Here is a 19980-nt window from a genome sequence, read left to right as displayed (position 1 = left end):
AAAAAAAAAAAAAAAAAAAAAAAGATGTTCACAGTGGGGTTTTTGAGGGTGGAGTATCTTACACATGAATTTTGTTTACATTTTCTTATATTTTTTGTTGTCTTTATGTGATGTGTTACACAGGAACACAATTTTTATATTTGGGGAAAACATTAAGTCATAAAATCAAAACATTTAAATACAGAAAGAATCTTTCAGCAGACACACAGTGAACTATCAGGAACTAGAGATGGAACCCATATTCCTAAGCTCCTAGTTTTTTAGCCCAGAAGGACTTGACATAACAGAGACAGGTGTTTCTACTCTAACTTACCTTTGCTCTATAAAGAAAAGCTACGAGAAATCTCTCAGTTAAAGATATAGATAGATGATAGATAGATAGATAGAAAAGAGATACATAGATGATAGATAGATAGATAGATGATAGATAGGTGAGAGTGAGGGAGGGAGCAAGGGCAGGAGGGAGGGATAACTATAGATGCTCGTAACTTGGGGGAGGAGAGCAAGGGCCTCTGAAGGTGTAGGATACAATTTGCCCTTGACTAATTACACCCATTCATTTTTACAACATTGGGGAGAAACATCCTTGGCCCACATCTGCTTATTTTGAGAGTGTTCTGAGAAAGCCACAGTTTTAGCAGAAAAAGCCCAGGAAAGTTCACCATAGAGTTCTTCTCCACCACATGAATGCTCCTGCTTAATCTTCTCATCAAACAATGGCAATTTTGCAAGAGTTTTGATGGAAAATCACTATAATCCTGATTTAGCTCCTTTTGACTTCTTTTTGTTTCCTAATCTTAAAAAACCTTTAAAGGGCACTGTTGGGAACAGGCCCCCCAAAACCTGGCCATAAACTGGCCCCAAAACTGGCCATAAACAAAGTCTCTGCAGCACTGTGATATGTTCATGATGGTCTTAATGCCCACGCTGGAAGGTTGTGGGTTTACCGGAATGAGGGCAAGGAACACCCGCCCGCCCAGGGCGGAAAACTGCTTAAAGGCATTCTTAAGCCACAAACAATAGCACGAGTGATCTGTGCCTTAAGGACATGCTCCTGCTGCAGTTAACCAGCCCAACCTATTACTTTAATTTGGCCCATCCCTTCCTTTCCCATAAGGGATACTTTTAGTTAATTGAATATCTATAGAAACAATGCTAATGACTGGCTTGCTGTTAATAAATAGGTGGGTAAATCTGTTTGGGGCTCTCAACTCTGAAGGCTGTGATTTCCCACTTCACACCTCTATATTTCTGTGTGTGTGTCTTTAATTCCTCTAGCTCTGCTGGGTTAGGGTCTCCCCCACCAAGCTGGTCTTGGCAGGGCACCCATTTTTCTTCAGCAAATAACATTAAAAAGACTGCCTTAAGATTAAATTCCCAGTATCTCAGTTCGTTACAGATGGATTAAAGGGTTGGTATGAAGCCTTACAAAAGCATCTGAACTTGATAGAGCTTATGTTGAGAAATAAAGTTTATATTTTATGTTTCTAATCTCTTTTAATTTCATTTTTCCATGAACTTTTTGAAGGCCTCTCATATAATTATTTATTCTAAAAGCAAATGCAACTGATTGAGTCTATAGGTTGGAGCTTAGATTAAACAAATGACTTCAGAGAGGATCTGGCCTGAGCTCTGAATTTTGTAAATGTGATCCCTGCCTTCTTTATAAAGAATTTATCCTGGAAAAACTCAAATGTAAAGATAAGTACTACCTTCAGAAGGTAAATTTTAGCTATATAAGACACTGAATGCTTATGAAGAAAGGCAGAGTCCATCATCTTCATACTGACCACAGCCATAAACAGTGGCACCAACCTCTTTCAGCAAAGCCCCTGAAGCCACCACCCAAACAGGACCCCATGGGGACAGCACTCTGTCTGCCACCCACCTGGCTTTCTTCACTCACCTCAGGGAATTTCTTTTTCTGCACATATTCAGTGGTGGCTGCATCAAAATACTTGGCATAGCCCTCATTCAGGCTGTAAATCTTTCCTTTCTTCTTAATCTTGACATCTTTTTCCACCAGGACAAATTCACCAAGAGCCTAGCAACATGAAGAGAGATGCCAGGAAGAAGAGAGAAGCCAGGAAACAGAAGCCAACCGCACGATCCCCACATCAGAGCAGGAGAAGATGGGGGCTTGCTGGCAGAGCTGGGGCTTGGCTGTGGTCACTCTGAGCCTGCTCTTTGGTGTTTTCATGAGTGGTGGGAAGAATAGGGACCATATGGAGCCCACACAGGAAGCTCTAGCAGTAACAGCAAGCAGGAAGACAATTCTAAGGAAGCAGCCCATAGTCTTCTTTCTTTTCCTTTGCATCTTCCACTGTCAGTGAGACTCCTCATTTATGGTGAACCCAACTGTGTGTATCTCCCAAGTTCTCACCCCCAGATTAATGTTTTCAGGAAGATAGGCCATCAACAGTGAGAGGAAGAAGTTACATTGTTGTATGAGGGATGCATTTTAACCATTAATTTGTGGTACAGGCTGGGCGCAGTGGCTTACACATGTAATCCCAGCACTTTGGGAGGCCGAGGTGGGTGGATCACGAGGTCAGGAGATCAAGACCATCCTGGCTAACATGGTGAAACCCCGTCTTTACTAAATATACAAAAAATTGGCCGGGCGTGGTGGTGGGCACCTGTAGTCCCAGCTACTCGGGGGGCTGAGGCAGGAGAATGGTGTGAACCCGGGAGGCGGAGCTTGCAGTGAGCCGAGATCGTGCCACTGCACTCCAGCCTGGATGACAGAGCAAGACTCCATCTCAAAAAAAAAAAAAAAAAAAAATGTGTGGTACAGTTATTTTGTTTATGTTAGTGATTCAATCATAGAAACTATTCAGTTTCTGGTATCCCACTCTTACCTGGAGAAAAGAGGAAGCCGCTTTCATCAGACACTGTGTTCACCCAGCGTAAGGAAAAAGTTGGTAAAATCTAAAGGAATCCTCAGACATATTAATAAAAGTGTGCCCAGTCCCTCTCCACAACCCGTGTAGCCACTGTGGTCAGTACCTGCAGGGCATCTCTCAAATACCCCTATGTCTAGTTCTGGTGATATCAGTCACTAAAAATGGGATCAGCTTGTGGCAGATACCACCTTAAATGCTCATGTCTGTCTAAGTCACTAGGAGGAAAACCAGAGCCTGGAAACCAGATCCATTTTGATGAATGTCCAAGATTTTGAGAGTGAAAAACTCCAAAATGACAGCTCACAGTTGGCAGTTAGGCCAGAAGGTTCCCAAGGAACATCAGAGGTATTCCCGGAATATAAAGAGGCAAGGCCACAGAATGACTCCACATAGCAGAGGTGTTGCTACGAGAGGTGACACTGTCCATGTCAGAAACAAGTCAGTGCCAAGGAGACTCAATAACAAAAACAACTAAACAATCCTTTCCTGCCTGAGTGACAACTGCTTCTATATCAGTGACTTCAATCTCTCTGCCTCCTAGATAAAAATGATTAAGTAACTAGTCATTAATTGCACCCACTTCCAGACAATATCCAATCCAGACTGACCCTCTCTTCCTCAAATCCTCTTTAGAATCACCAAGCAAAACCCCAAGTCCTATAAGCCCATCTCAACTCCCTCCTTATGCAACACCCCATGGTTCCTCTGCAGTGCCTGCTAAATCTAACTTCGGGTTATTACAGGTGCACGAGTGATGGTCTTTGACTCATGACCTTTAACTTGCTGTGGGTGTCTGTTGCTTTGGAGCAGCCCAGCGCTGATTTCTACTTCTGAAAAGTGCCCTGACTTGCTTTGAATTGGATGCCAGTCTAGGAAGACTCATATCTGGGCCTCTTGTAGGCCAAGGTCAGGCATGTACCTTAGCTTGAAAATGAGATATACCTCCCTAGGATTTGAAACCTGAGTGAGAGGTGCAGCACTGGGGGTGGTGTCCAGGCCAGACCGGCCATGTTGCGAGACCACTGCCATGCTTCCTGCTTCCTGGTCCTCTAGTCCTGCCCGTTCCTAGCCAGGGTCCTCAGCTTTCCCATCAATGCAGTAACTCCTTTCACTTAATTGAGCCGGGGTCAATTTTGCTGTTGCTTTCCAGCAAAGAGGATGGAGATGAACAACTGTCATCTGAACAGTGGCACTCACTCACCACCTGAACAGAGGCACTCATTCTGCATCAGGGCGGGTGAAAACGCCTTACGTTGATCCACTCCTGGGGCTGGGGCCGGGACTCTCAGGCCCTGGGAATATTGTTTCCACGATTTTATTAACCTGGAAAATGTGTTCCTTTGTTCTGATTGTGTGGTCACCAACAATGGCTGATTTTTAATATGGGCTCTCATACACTCTGTTAATGATTATCAGACACCAGATCCTGGTCACAAGAAACAACAGCTCCCATTTGTAAATGAATGCCTTGACATTGAGCTTTACCCACAATGGAGAGTTGGTTAACAGGAGGTGGTCTCTCTGTGCCTGAACAATATGTGTGTTCTGACAAAATCAAATCACCAGCCCTGCAATCCCACAGACCTCACAGGCTCAGTTTGACCCACCAGGGAATGCTGCCTCCATAAGCTACTGGCCGCCTTCCATGGCATTTCTATCTGTGACAACTGCCACAAGCTACCTCCGCTGGATGTCAAACAGGCACTAAGCTTTGTGCACTGGGTCTTTGCCCAAATGTCCTTTTTAGTAGGGAGATGTGATCCAAAGGGGTTTCAGGCTAATACATAGAGATCCGGAAAGATGCTATGGTTCATCTCTTCCTTCTGTCATGTTGACAAGCTCTGGTGCCCACCTATGTCCAGACTGGGCCCTGCTGTCATGACTGAGGGCAGAAAACAGAGGCTCTGTCTGTGCCTGGGAATCTTTGAGTTGGGTCCCTGAGTCAAAGCATCTCCCATCACCTTTAGAACTGCTCAGAATGTTCATGGAGATATTTTGCTTGCACTCAAGAGCAGTTGTGTTGGAAATTTAGTGTGGTAGAGTAATTAAAGCACAGACTGCTGGAGCGTGACTCCTGACACCAGTCACTAGCTTGACCTTGCGCAAGTTACTCACTCTCTCTACGCCTCACTTTCCCCATCTGAAAATGGGAATAATTGTAGGACATATCTCATAGGGCCACTGTGACATTTAAATGCATTAATGGATGTAAATTTCATAGGACAGGTACTTTACATTCCTACCACTTACGAAGAATTATCTAACTCTTAGCTGTTATTCTACAACAACTTTAGAAAGGGTGTTTTATTGTCTGAGGGTAATATTTGTAAGCCATAGAATTTCTCAGGGTTTGCCAGCTTCTTTGAACATAAAGGGAAATTGGGGCATTAGCAAACTGACACAGCAATGGGTCTTGGTCTAATGGGCATACAGGTGAAAAGATTCTATTTGAAAAGTTTCTGGGTTTCCATACTGTAAACTCTGTTTTGTGAGTTAACTCCATGTCATTTTGAAATTTTGCAAACCCCTCTCTCCACACATGTGCACTAACACGTGAACTCCACAAGGGCTGTCAAGTGTGTTTGATCAATGCTCCATCTCCGCTGTCTGGAATGGTGCTTTGGGACACAGTAGATGCTCAATAAACAGCTGTAAATCAAAAACTTAAATACTTAACCTTTTGTCTAAGTGAACAAGAGGTTTTGACATGTTCTTTGGTGGATATTATCTGAGTTTTCACAAGACCTCAGTATACTTGGCAAAGCATTTCACAATTGATGGGCAAGCCATCCAGCATTTAAAAGTGAAATTCATGGAGCATTCTACTGGATGGTGCTGCTCTAACGAACCCATGCTTCTGCTGGAAATTTGCAGCATTGTGATTCTTAAATCATGGCATTCTCATAAGCCAAAGAGATTGAGTGCATTTTTGGAAAATGAGCTCCTTAAGGAGAGGGCCTGAGTTGATGCAACTGGCTCTGCAGGACACTCCTCCCCCCGAGTGCCCTCACTGGGACAGAGGCCCTTCATGGTTTCTGATGATGGTTTTGGCTCCCCAAACTAGGCTCTCAGGACCCCTGGTCCCCAAAACAAGTATTAGGAATAACCAGGACATTACCGCAGAGAACTGGCATTAAGGCACAGAGGCCCATGGAGTCCCCAGGCACAGATGATGCCATATTCTGTACCTACCGGGTCAAGCATGAAGAGGTCCACGCCTTGCCCTGTGGAGAGAGCCACCAGGGTTGCACTACCGTACAGTGCATAACCTGCGGCCACAATATTGCGGCCACACTGCAGGGCATCCTTTTCAGAAGGCTCATCCTCTGAGGTCTGTGGAAGAGAGGGATAAATGCCATGTGTTATTGTTGTCTCTGGAGAGAACACTTTGCCAGGGGCCTGGGCTTCAGATCTCCTCCAATCACTGAAGGAAGCGCGGTTCTTTGAATTTTAAGCTGCTGCAAATCTATCTAGAGGAAACGAGTGGCCATGTTGCCAACAGTTCTAGCTGAGCCATGGCAAAGGCCATTCTTGGACTTCTTCCTTCCTGTTTTCCAAATGCATTTGTCTGTAGCCTGACAAGAAAAGCACTCCCAGATGCTAAAACCGTAGCCCCTCTTCATCATAAGCCATGTTCCCAAGCCACGATACTCACAACTCAGATCACTGAGCTGAGTGTGCAGTGTCTCACTCTGCACACTCAACAGCCCTTTGGGGCAGATAGCACCATCACCTCCATGGCTCAGAGGGAGAACTCTGAGAGCAAAACCACCTAAGATTAACAACCTACTGCAGCTGGAGCGGCTGCACAACTCGCCCAGCAGCAGGAAGCCCTGATTCTGCCTTTCTCTCTGACTCTGTGGATGCTCCTTCTCACTTGCTTCTCTTCCCCGCAGCACCTCTTCCTCTGATTCCTTAAATGTTGGTGCTCCTTCTGGTCCTTCTGTGACCCTTGGTACATCCAACCGGTGCAAAATGATTCTTCCTCACCCCCTTATCCAAAATGGGGACTCTTAGCTGCTACATTTGTATTGAGTTACCCCATCTCCCACGACACACACACACGCACACTTATTTGATGGGGTCAAGGATAGATTCATAGATTTGTGATTCAAACTGGCCCAATGTGAGTCTCTCCTCCAGAAACCTAGAATTGGAGTACAGCATCGTTGTGATGTACGTAGAAGCTTTGTAAACCCGAATGTTCTTGCCTCCATGTTCTGACCTCATGGTCTGGTCTTCCAGCGCTTGATGCCATGAGCACTCAGAGCTGCTTCTCTGAAGCTCCCAACACATTTTCATTCACGGGCTTAGTGTCTGACTTCCCAGCTAGACTGTAAGCAACTTGGTGGCAAGTACCAACTCCGTCTTGTTCCTGTCTGTTTACCCATCACCTAGCACAATCCGGTCCACAGATATCGCATTTAATTCACACACACACACATATATACATGCATACATGTAGTGATTTTCAGCATAATAATCCTATACACATTTTTTTGATTTATACTGTTCCATTTTTTGTGTGATTGTAAATAGCACATATTTTAAAATGTAATTATAATTATGAATTAGTTTATTGCTAATATATAGGAATCTAGTTGATTTTGTATCTTGATCTTGTATCCTGTGACCTTGCTAAACTCACTAGTTCTAGGAAGTGTTTTGGTTTTCTGTTTGTAGGTTCCTTGGGATTTTCTACATAGACCATCATGTCATCTGCAAGAACAGTGTTATTACCTGCTTTCCAATCTGTATGTGTTTCATCATCTTCCTTGCCTTATTGTGCTGGCTACAACTTTCAGGATTACATATGTTGGGTAACAGTGGCGAGTGAGGACATCCTTGCTTTGTTACTGATCTTAGAGTATAAGCATTCACTCTTTCACCATTAAATGTAATGCTAGCTGTAGATGTACTTGATAGAGTTAAGGGACGCTCCTCCTCTATTTCTTGTTTTCTAAGACTTTCTTTTTTTTCAGAGACAGGGTCTTGCTCTGTTGCCCAGAGTGGAGTGCAGTGGCTTGGTCATGGCTCACTGCAGCCTCCAACTCCTGGGCTTAAGTCATCCTCCCATCTCAACTTCTTGAGTAGCTGGGACTACGGGTATGCACTACCACCCCCCTCTCCAGCTAATGTCTTTTTTGAGATGGGGGTCTTGCTATGTTGCCCAGGCTGGTCTTAAACTCCTGGCCTCAAGCAATCCTCCTACCTCAGCAAGTTTCTTTTTAAAATAATGAATGAGTGTTGAATTTGTTCAAATGTTTTTTCTCCATCAATAGATACGATTGTGTGATTTTTCTTCTTTAGCCTGTTGATATGGTGGATTACACTGACTGATTCTGAATACTGGATCAGTCTTCCATCACCAGAATAAACCCCACCCAGCCATGGTGTATAATTTATTTTATGTATCGTTGAATTCTATTTGCCAATATTTTGTTAAGAGTTTTTGCATTTATTGATAAGGAATATTGGTCTGTGGTTTTTTTTGAACAATCTTTGTCTGGTTTTTGTATCAGGATAACACTGGTTTCATAAAATGAATTGGGAAGTGTTCCTTCCTATTCTCTTTTCTGGAAGAGACTGAATAATCTGTGAATATTTGTTATGTTTTTCCAGTAAACCATCTGAGCCTGGAGATTTCTTTTCTTGGGCATGAGTTTCTTAATAGTATTGAGCCCTGTAGATAGCCATTCAAAGTATCTGTTTTATATTGGGTGAGTTAGAGTATTGTAGTTTTTGAGACATTGGTTCGTTTCATCTAAGTTGTCAAATGTATGCATGTGGAGTTGTTTCTAATATTCTCTTTTTATCCTTTTGAAAAACAAGGCAACCTGAGATTAACAATCTACTGCATAAATACACAATTCTCTGATCATTTTCCCAAGATAAATTCCCAATAATTAAATAATTGGGTAAAAATCTTTTGATACATATTGAAAAATTGTCCTCCAGAAAGAGTGCATCAATTTATACCTTTACCACTAATAATAAGAAAGTTCATTTTAATTCAGCCTGGTAAACACAAGATAGCATTGTCTTTTCAACTTTGTCAATTTGACAGGTGGACAAAATGACATCTCTTTTGTTTTAACTTCTATTTTTTATGAGTCAGGTAAAACCTTTTATATGTTTATTTTGACCATTTTTATTTTGTAAGTTGTCTCTTTCATGTCTTGCTTATTTTTCTATCAGAATATTCAACTTCTTGTTTATTTTAATAGCTCTTTATATATAAAGGATATTAATGTCTTGTATATGTCACAAATATTTTCCTCGATTGTCATTGCCTTCTTATTTATGGTGCCTGTTTTTGCAGTGCAGTTTTAAAATTAAAATTATTCATGACATTCCATATGTTTTCTTCTCTTGTCTTTATGTTTAGACTGAATTTCTCCTACATCAAGACAGGATGACACAAATATTCTTGTCTTTTCTTTCTGGTTTTATTCCCCACCTCTCTACCAAACTCATCAACTCATCTGTAATTTATTTCTATGCATGGAAAAAAAAGAATGGTTCAGTTTTTGTATTTGTCTAACATGGTCCTGAGATTTCAAAAACCCAGTTTATATCAGCAATCTTCATTGCCATGACACCTTTCTCAGTAAATTTTATAGTAGTTTGCAAATGATTTAGTGCGTCTTTTTATTTTTTTCTACACCAATAAATATCTGAGCCCATCAGATAAGTGGTGCTTCCTACCACTACTTTTTGGTAAAATTAATGAAAATTGCAAGAGCTCCATGTATTTGGTGGTAGAAATTATGAAATGTGGACTTTTTTCCTTTTTGTTGAGGTATAAAGCATATAGCAGAGCATACAAATCTTAATGGTACATCTTGATAAATTTTTACAAATATAATATACACTTATGTGTATTTATAGAATATTTTACATAACATCCAGATCCATTTATATAACATTTCCAGCAACCTAGTGGACTTTAAGCCTAGTGAAGCCAGGCCTAGTAGTCTCTTCCAGTCACTATCACCTCCTGCCAAAGGTAACCTCTATTCTCACCTTTATCACCAAATCTAACTTTATCTGGTTTGGAACATCATATAAATGAAATGACACTGCATATGTTCTTTTGTATGATTTTCAAGTTTACTTCTTTGCAATTTTACCTATGTTGTTATACATAGCAGTTTGTTCTTTTTCATTGCTATGTAGTTTTCTGTTGTATGACTATATACAATTTATTTCTCCATTCTCATGTTGATATGCATTTGGATTTTTCCGGTTTGGGGCTACTATGACTAATTTCTCCATCTTTGGGCAGACACAGCATTCCTTTCTTCTGTGTGGGTCCCAGGAGTGAAATTGCTTGGCCATAGTGTGTAAATATCTGTTTAGCGTTAGTAGATCCTATCAAATGTTTTCCAAAGTAGTTATACTATTTGATAGTCTCACCAACGAGGTATAAGAATTCCAGTTTCTTTGCCAACACTTGGTATGCTTAGTTTTTTTAGATATAGCCACTCTGGAAGAGGAGAATGGTGTCTCACTGTGGTTTTAATTTCCATCTTCCTAACATAACTGGGCAGCTTAGCTTCATAATATATTTTAAAACATTTTTCCCTTCTCTTGGGTTTCAAGATATAACCTTGAAGCAAACTGCAGAAGCCTTTTCTCTTAGCTATAAAATAGCTCCCTTTCTCACCGTATATACTCCCTGCACATTTAGCTAACTGCATGCTAGTATCTATTATGTGCCTTCTTAGAAGTTCCAGGAGGTAATCTTGAGACGGACAGACCAAGCATGGAGACCTAGCTGCAAAATTCCAGAGATTACTTCCATGCAGCTAATTAACAACTCGGCCACTGTTGAGATGATGTCAGCCTGAGGACCAGGTGGACTGGCACCAAAGATAATCACAAAAACAAGACCCAGAGATACTGTACTCAGCACAATTCTTGCATGCCCTCCTTAATCAAGTTTTCCTCTTTTAAACCCCTCCCTTCCCCCGAAATAGTCAAAGTGGTTGCTTTGATGGGAATCTGGCCACTTCCCCTTTACTAGTTGTGGTTAATAAAGTCACTTTCTATCTACCAGGCCTCACTCTTGTTAACTGGACTCTGCAGGCAGTGAGCATGTGGACCTGCATTCAGTTACAATTTTAGTGGCCCATACAGTGTGCTCTGGGGGCCCAAGCCCATGGTCTGGTTTCTATTGGACAGGGCCTGTGGGGCTGCCTGTGGGCTCTAGTTGCTTGTGGCTACCTGACCCCTTGGCTGGAATGCTAGGGAGTCTCCTGCAGCTGCCTAGATGCTTTTGTCTTGGGGATCCTCTCTTTCTCTTCCTGCTGCAGTGCCTGCTACCTCCAATATTTCACTGGTGCACTGAAAGTGACTTTTAGAGAAGTGACAAACTTTGGAATTTTGGAACTTTGAAACTTTGGAACTTGGTGAGTTAGTCGGAGTGCATTTGACCACCGTCTGCCTCTTTTGGGATGTCACTGGGACTCTGCTCTATTTAGACTTGGCCACTAGTGACACCATTTGAGCATTTTATGCATTTGTATTTGTTTGTATTTGTGGCACCCTTGGGGCCTTGCTGGGTTCAGGCTGTTCCAGGGCTGGGGTTGGGGGGGCATTGGAAACTGAGGTGAGGGATTTGGGACTCTACTCAGCCCTCCCTCCCCCCACTTCTTCCAAGTCATCCTCCTGATAATCTTGGAGCACCTACAGCCTTATTCCTCTTGGCCAAAAGCACCCATAGCTCCCTCTGGCTAGAAACATTTCACTTTGACTGGTGACTTGCAAAGGTGGGAGGGGTTCATCCCACACCATGTAGGTCTGGGGCACTGAGGCTCTCTCTGACAGGAGATAAACCTGGGTGGTGAGGGTACTGACCCCAAGCCTTGCAGTGGCTGAAAGGCTCACAAGCCTCCCCTCCTTCCTTTCTCTTTCCTCTTCCTTCCTGTAAAACTTGACCTTTGTCCTCTACATCTCTTTCTTTTCTTTTTCTCATTTCCTGTCCAATCCAGGGGTTCAGCCTTGAAGGAGAAAAACAGTTTCCAACATCATGGCCTCTGATTTTGTCATCTTCTCTGGGACTGGTTACATATTCTGGCCCATTTCTGTGCACATTTTAAACTGATGGGCAAATTACAACAAGAAAAATTCAGAGTTCAAATGGTTAACCTACACTGTGGAGTTAAGTAGAATCTTCTTTAGCTCTCTACCTTCCTCTCTTTTCTGCCTGCTTTAAATCTGCTGTTATTAAACTGCTGGTGCGAGTTTAGAACCATGTTTTCCCATATTTTATTGTAAAAAATATTTATGGTCTAAATTGAATATAAACATTGAAAACTCATTTGAAACTGAATAGCAAAAAGGGGTAAAAGATTTAAAAAGAAAAAAACCCAAACTGCCATAGAGACTGCTTTACCCCAAATTTTGGCTGCCAGCTTTCCTTGGATTACCTATCAGGGCAAACAAAGTTAGCCACGTGGACAGCTTCCAATTTTGTCAGAAAAATAACTTGAAGCCAGCTTTTATAGGTCAGTGAGTTTGTGATGCTATCTCATGATTAGAGTTCTCAGATAAAAGCTCTTAGACCTTTGTTTGTGTATGGATGTATACATGTTTAGATATGTTTATGTAATGTACATGTTATAGTTATGTTCTGTGTCGTGTCTAGCATGCTACCAAATTGGCTTATAAGTAAGTGAGTACACATAAATTAAGTTCAAATGCTTTCCAAGTTCGCATGAATCTTTGATAAATAAAACTGGCTTCAAAAATTATTAGTAAAATAAAAACAAAAATGCCTTCAGAATCATCAGCATACATTTGTGTCTAAGCAAATAAATTTTATATTTGTCTCTGCTAAATGTTTAAAGTGTCAGGGTTTGGCGCAAAGATTGTAAGATTATAACCCAGCCAAACACAGAGTAATCTTTGTGTAATTTTTTTGACAAATAAGACTAAGTTAGGATTGTTAGTTCAATGAAAGCAACTGAATCCTCTGAGTTATTGGCAAAATGACCATGGATTTAACTTTGAGGTTCTTACTTAGGTGTTCACCTAATGTTCGGACTTTTAAAATGGTTAACAGGGAAATAACTTTAAATAATGACTAACTTTGTATAATATCTGTTTTCAGAAAGAATCTAGATAAACTTAAAGATTAAAAAATTAAATACACATAAATGAAATATGTTTTTTAAGTGAATTTTTTCTGTAATTTAAAATCTTAAAATTATTTTAAATTAAATAATAAATGCTTATTGGATGTCTGGTTTACTTCTAATTTTTTAAAAATTATAATAAATTATGGCACTAATTTACAATAAAATATGGGAAAACATGGTTCTCAAATTGTGAAATGACTTCATCTATAAAATGCTAACATCTGACAAACCGTTCAGGACTTCTTGCTTACTAAGTTTCCACTAAAATTTAAAGTTAGTAGAAATAAAAATTCTAATGACTATATAATTCTATGAATTGTATTCGTATTGTAAAAATAATTTTATAGGCTGGACGTGGTGGCTCAGGCCTGTAATCCCAGCACTTTGGAAGGCTGAGGCAGGCGGATCACAAGGTCAGGAGATCGAGACCATCCTGGCTAACACGGTGAAACCCAGTCTCTACTAAAAATACAAAAAATTAGCTGGGTGTGGTGGCGGGCACCTGTAGTCCCAGCTACTCGGGAGGCTGAGGCAGGAGAATGGCGTGAACCCGGAAGGCGGAGCTTGCAGTGAGCGGAGCTTGCACCACTGCACTCCAGCCTGGGCAACAGAGAGAGACTCTGTCACAAAAAAAAAAAAAAAAAAAAAGGTTATTTTAAAAGAGAGAATAATTTTATATATTAAAAAAAAAACTTGGCCAGGCACGGTGGCTCATGCCTGTAATCCCAGCATTTTGGGAGGCCAAGGCGGGCAGATAACAAGGTCAGGAGATGGAGACCGTCCTGGCTAACACGGTGAAACCCTGTCTCTACTAAAAATACACAAAATTAGCCGGGCGTGGTGCCGGACGCCTGTAGTCCCAGCTACTCAGGAGGCTGAGGCAGGAGAATGGTGTGAACCCAGTAGGCGGAGCTTGCAGTGAGCCGAGATTATGCCACCGCACTCCAGCCTGGGCGACAGAGTGAGACTCTGTCTCAAAAAAAAAAAAAAAAAAAAAAAAAAAAAAGTTGTATGGTAAATTCTTGTCCTAAAAATAATGACTGATATCTAAAGAAACAAAATTCAGGACAAGTCAAAAAGTTTAAGCATGTCATAAATGGTTTGTATAAATTGTATTAAAGTTTGTGGAGAATTTATAAAAGAATTTTGCATGTGATTAAGTTACCTATAATTAAAAGGGGATTATTTATAATAGCCCCCTATGTTTAAAGCAAGGTTGTCTGTCTTAAGGTATTTATTTGCTCCTAATAACAAGAAATTTTACTTTTATAACCTCTTTCTCTTAAAAACTTCTCAGAATCATATCTCAGAAGTTTGGCTTTGCTGTGTCTTGCTGCTTTCAGCTTTTTCTCCCCTTGAGAAGGCCTGAGAGGATAACTCTCTCATTCAGCTTTTTCCTCAACTCTTGTGATCTTTTTCCTCCAATTTTATTATTATGGCCTGGCACTAAAACATTTTATCTTAAAGGTCTAGAAAAGCAATATTTTCCTACATTATTACTTGATTCTGTACTTTCCTTGATATGTCTAAATTTGTCAATATGATTAGAAAGCTTCTCATGCAGTTACTGAGAATTATCTATTTCCCTGATACACTCCCAGTTTGACTTCCAGGTTATCCAAATAGGCTTCCCCTAAGGAGAAGCAGCTACACTGCAGGTTTTTCTTTCCCTGTCTGGTAATTCACTTAAGAAACAACATTTTACATTTTATCAAAATAATTCCTATGTTGTCTTTATTAGGTTTTAATTGCTTAGAAAAGTTGAGATCTAAAAGGGTTAAAGTTTGTACAACCATATAACGTTCTGTATTGCCTTTTATTTATTTGTTTGTTTGTTTGTTTGAGACAGAATCTTGCTCTGTTGCTCAGGCTGCAGTGCAGTGGCACAATCTCAGCTCACTGCAACCACCGCCTCCTAGGTTCAAGTGATTCTCATGCCTCAGCTTCTCAAGTGGCTGGTCCAACATGCCCAGCTAATTTTTGTATTTTTAGCAGAGACAGTGTTTAGCCATGTTGGCCAGGCTGGTCTTGAACTCCTGGCCTCAAGTGATCCACCTGCCTCAGCCTCCCAAAGTGATGGGATTACAGGTGTGAGCCACCATGCCCAGCCTGGATTGCCTTTTAAATCTTTCAATTATCACTCTGGTTAAATGAGCAACTATTGTTTAACAATGACCTACAGTTCTGTTTTAATCAATTGTTTTGAGCCTTTTAACATCTTTAACTTTTTCAAAATTGAATCCTAAATTAAGTTTCTGACTTGCTGCTGGGGTTTACCAAAGCTATAAAAATTAATCACCACTAGGTTTTAAAATCATTTTACAGGTTCCAGACAGGTCAAAGTCTCTAGTATCACTACCTCTAGTCCCTAAAAAAGGCCCTTATCAGGTACTATTAACAAATCCTTGTGCAGTTAAGTTACAGGGCTTTGACTCCTGGGTGCACATATTTCATCTAAAGAAGGCATTGGCTCCTGCCAGTATCTGATACCAAACTCAAGCCAACCAAAGCCTTGTCTCTGGATCCAGGCAAAGGTGACAATCAAAGTCACCTGCTTTAATGAGACACAAGGACAGCCTTGTAGTCAAAACCAGTAAGATTAATTTATTAATTTTGCCTCTGTCTAAAGTAATATGATTTATTCTATGCCTTAATACCAAATAATTAAAATGCTTAACTACCTATAAGCCTCCTTTCCTGTCATTCTCAGAACTAGGCTGGGCTTATGATACTTTAAAACATTACTAATTCTTTGTATTTTGTTTTACCTCCAGAATTGAAACTATTCAATCCCCCAGGCCTAAAGACTATCGTGGAAGAAGTGAGCATCTGAGATAGTAAGGGCCAGTCTTATGGGATCAAATTAATTCAGAGCCTCCAAATCCAGGACGGACACAGAGAGGCTTCAACAGCTGAACAAAATGCTTGTGTTTTGTGCAGCTAAGTGCTACTAGCCAAGCTCACAGTAGCTCGATGTATAGATTTGTAGATAGGTCAATTTTGGAAGCTTGCCTTTTGGCTTTGGGTTTTTGGCTTTTACATTGCTTAAAAGGGGTTTTAAGGTTAATGAATGCCTGGCCACCTCCATTCCCATTTGGCCTGGAACATTTAACTGGCTTCCACTGTTTTGACTCTAAGTCCCTGGGCCATAGGGGTCCCATCAAGGAACATGATGGACCCTGGGAAGGTAACCATACCACCCCAGCATCCGCATGGGACAAAATAAAGGCTTGGCCATCAATACTGCCCCTGGAATACCTTGACAAAGAAGGGAGAATATAAACTAAAATAAAATCCTAAGCCTCTCAACAGACTGAATGGACCTGCCTCTTGGCCGAAGGAAATCCCCAGATAAACTGAAAAATGAGTTCAGGCCATGGCAGGAAGCGGGATCAGACATGCCTCCCTATACCTTCCCCCACTTTTTGGAATTAGGCACAACTGAAAACCCTAAGATTGACAAAATAGGCTGTTTGTCACAATAAAATACCCAGTTAGAAACGGGACCTAAGGCCACGCCAGGCAAGGGTTAGTCACTCACTCCTATTTTGAAGAGGAAACCATGTCCTAACTGCCATAGGTTTTTCTTTTTCTCTAGCAGCCAAACAATCGCTGGCCTTAAGATCAGCTGATTAACTCACCCCCAGCCTCTTGTTCCACCAGCCAAGACTACAGCTTTAGTTAGACGAAAGACTAAATTTCAGTAGCTCTCCTGATAAAAGACCACCAACCATGGGCTAGGTCTGGCCAGTTTACAGAAAGCACACACTGTGTGCCTTTATGTCCTAGAAAGATCTTTTGATATACAGGACCTAAATGGAATACATTCCACCCCAAAATAAACATGGGTCATACATGCATATTTATTCAATACACATATGTCAGGACCATCTTCATAAATATTCATAGCTCCTCCTATAATCTGTTAAATATGTGTGTGCATGTGTGTGTGTGTGTGTTTGTATAGTTTGTTTGTTTTGAGAGGGAGTCTTGCTCTGTTGCCCAGGCTGGAGTGCAGCAGTGCAATCTCAACTCACTATAACTTCCACCTCCAGGTTCAAGCAATTCTCATGTCTCAGCCGAGTAGCTGGGACCACAGTCAAATGCCACCACTCTTGGCTAATTTTTTTTTTTTTTTTTTGAGACGGAGTCTCGCTCTGTCACCCAGGCTAGAGTGCAGTGGCGCGATCTTGGCTCACTACAAGCTCTGCCTCCTGGGTTCATGCCATTCTCCTGCCTCAGCCTCCCAAGTAGCTGGGACTACAGGCACCCACCACCACGCCCGGCTAATTTTTTTGTATTTTTAGTAGAGGCGGGGTTTCACCATGTTAGCCAGGATGGTCTCGATCTCCTGACCTCGTGATTCGCCTGCCTCGGCCTCCCAAATTGCTGGGATTACAGGCATGAGCCACCCTGCCCAGCCCCCCGCCTTTTTTTTTTTTTTTGAGACACAGTTTCACTCTTGTTGCGCAGGCTGGAGTGCAATGGCACAATCTCAGCTCACTGCAACCTCTGCCCCCGGGTTCAAGCAATTCTCCTGTCTCAGCCTCCTGAGTAGCAGGGATTATAGGCGCCCGCCACTATGCCCAGCTAATTTTTGGTATTTTTAGTAGAGATGGAGTTTCACCATGTTGGCCAGGCTGGTCTCAAACTCCTGACCTCAGGTGATCCGCCCACCTCAGCCTCCCAAAATGCTGGGATTACAGGCATGAGCCACCATGCCCAGCCTGTTAAATACGTATATTTTGCCAACCTGTTGTCAAGCCCCACAGGAACCCCAGATATAATTGACAGTGGGGACCATGAAGTATAAGTAAAACTAAGTGCTGTACATACTTCCTGAATAATGCCCAAAACATACCCTCAGCCCCACAAGACACAGAAAAGCAAACTGCTACTATGTCTTAAACCCACAATGTCTTTAAATCATATGGCTTTAGATATCCTAACTACAACCCAAGGCAACACTTGTGCATGAATTAAGGCTGAGAATTAGATATCTACCAGATTATTCTCACAATATAACCCACACTATACAGGACTTAAATACTCATATTTCTGCCATAGATTCCCTATCTCAAGACTCTGTAAGAGCACAGTTTAATCAACTTCCTAATACATAGAAGACTCTCAAATACAATGTAACTGGCACTCTGCTTATTGTTCTCTTTGGTTGCTATGGATTGTTTGTTTGAGAGCGAGTCTTGCTCTGTCACCCAGGCTGGAGTGCAGTGGCATGATCTCAGCTCACTGCAACCTGCACCTCCTGGGTTCAAGCAATTCTCGTGCCTCAGCCTCCTGAGTAGCTGGAATTACAGGCGTGCACCATCACCCTGGCTAATTTTTGTATGTTTAGTAGAGACGGGGTTTCACCATGTTTCCCAGACTGGTATCGACCTCCTGGCCTCAAGTGATCCGCCCGCCTCGGCCTCCCAAAGTTCTGGGATTACAGGCGTGAGCCACCGCAGCTGGCAAGGTTGCTATGGATTTTATTGCCATTGTATACTTTATATGGAATGAAGGACAAGTTTTCTGAATTGTGAAGTTTCTAGTCCTGCTGGATGTCACAAACCCACCCAGCTCTCTGTTGCTAGGATTTCAGGGTAGGCAGAATGGCCCAAAAGATATGCCAGTCCCCAGGATCTGTGAATACCCAGCATTGCATGGCAACAAAGACTTTTCAGGTGTACTCAGGGGTTCGGATTTCAAATAGGGAGATCACCGTGGACCTTCCAGGTTAGATTAGTTCAATCTAATCCAATGAGTGTTAGCAGAAAACTTTCTGTGGCTGCGGACAGCAGAGATGAGGCAAGAGGGGGAGAGGATGTCAGAGATTCAGAATGCCACCTGGAACCTAATGCCATGTCTGACATTTGTGTTGCACCCAGACTTTCAAAACAAGATCTCAGCTGTCCTTCTGTGTTACCCTCCCAGGAATGCCAGAAAGTAGGCAGAGGAAGAATCACCAATCCAGTTCTTCTAATGAGGAGCCCCAGGCAGAGAAAAGTTGGTGGTTTGCCTACAGTGGCTTTTCTCGTTAGTGGGAAGACAGAGGGTAGGACTCCAAACACACAGCTGTTAGCCCAGGAACCTTCCAGAGACCACCACAGGAAGGAGGTGTAAAATGTCAGCCTGTCTACTCACCTTTCTATAGATGGCAAAGATGGTTCCGATGGAGGCCAGGCAGTCAATATTGGAAGATCCATCCAGTGGGTCAAAGCAGACCACGTATTTCCCCTAAATCAGAGAGGAAAGCACCAACTGGTCAGCACATCTTCCCATTAGCACAATTGCTCTGTGTCAGGGCTGTGCGTGGCAGAGTACACCACATCGAAAAGAGATTGAGAACCACAGCATATCTTTATCAAAAAACACCATGACTTATGGAGGGCAGGTGCCAGTTTATACACAAATACTCCTCTGGGTTTTGTATCCATCTCGCCTGTCTGATGCGAAGACCAGAAGATAAAGTGGGTGTGTCTTGAGAGACCAACGTCCCCCACACCCACCCACTCTGCTGTCACAGGCAGCTCAAGCCACCAAGGGAAGCCCCAGGTCCTTTTTATAGCCCCCTGTGTGCAAGGTCACGAGAGACCCTTAGTGATGGGGACCGGAACCCCCAGGCCAATTAAACACAGGTAATGCAACTTCAAGAGAAATGAGGGTCATTTCTCCCTCCACTTGATTTAGTTTTCCCTGACTTTCCAGTGAGTAGTGGCCTAGCTTCATTTGAGCTTTGTTTCCTGTTTTTTTTCCTTGCTCATCCAGAGTAGAAAAGAAAAGTTAGATAATTTGTAAACTTGGAAATTCCCCAACATCTCTATAATAATCCAATTTAAAAAAAAAAAAAAATCCAATTTAGCCCATTCATTCATGCATGCATGCTTTCAGCAGATACATGTTGAGCTTTCAGCATATGCTGGGAAGTG

General features: G+C 42.0%; 1 protein-coding gene across 1 annotated transcript in view; it reads right to left on the bottom strand.

The window, feature by feature from the left end:
* Positions 1-19980, bottom strand: part of FBP2 (fructose-bisphosphatase 2) — a 35344-nt gene that overhangs the window by 6649 nt on the left and 8715 nt on the right. Inside the window, exons 3-5 of the mRNA XM_520718.7 lie at positions 19196-19288; positions 6099-6239; positions 1907-2044 (exon numbers count right to left, since the gene is read on the bottom strand). Of these exons, the coding sequence (XP_520718.3) occupies positions 1907-2044; positions 6099-6239; positions 19196-19288 (372 nt within the window). The remainder of the gene's footprint in view (positions 1-1906; positions 2045-6098; positions 6240-19195; positions 19289-19980) is intronic.

The sequence above is a fragment of the Pan troglodytes genome, chromosome 11 (assembly GCF_028858775.2).
Source record: "Pan troglodytes isolate AG18354 chromosome 11, NHGRI_mPanTro3-v2.0_pri, whole genome shotgun sequence".
NCBI lineage: Eukaryota > Metazoa > Chordata > Mammalia > Primates > Hominidae > Pan > Pan troglodytes.
This window is presented reverse-complemented; position numbering and strand designations above follow the sequence as displayed.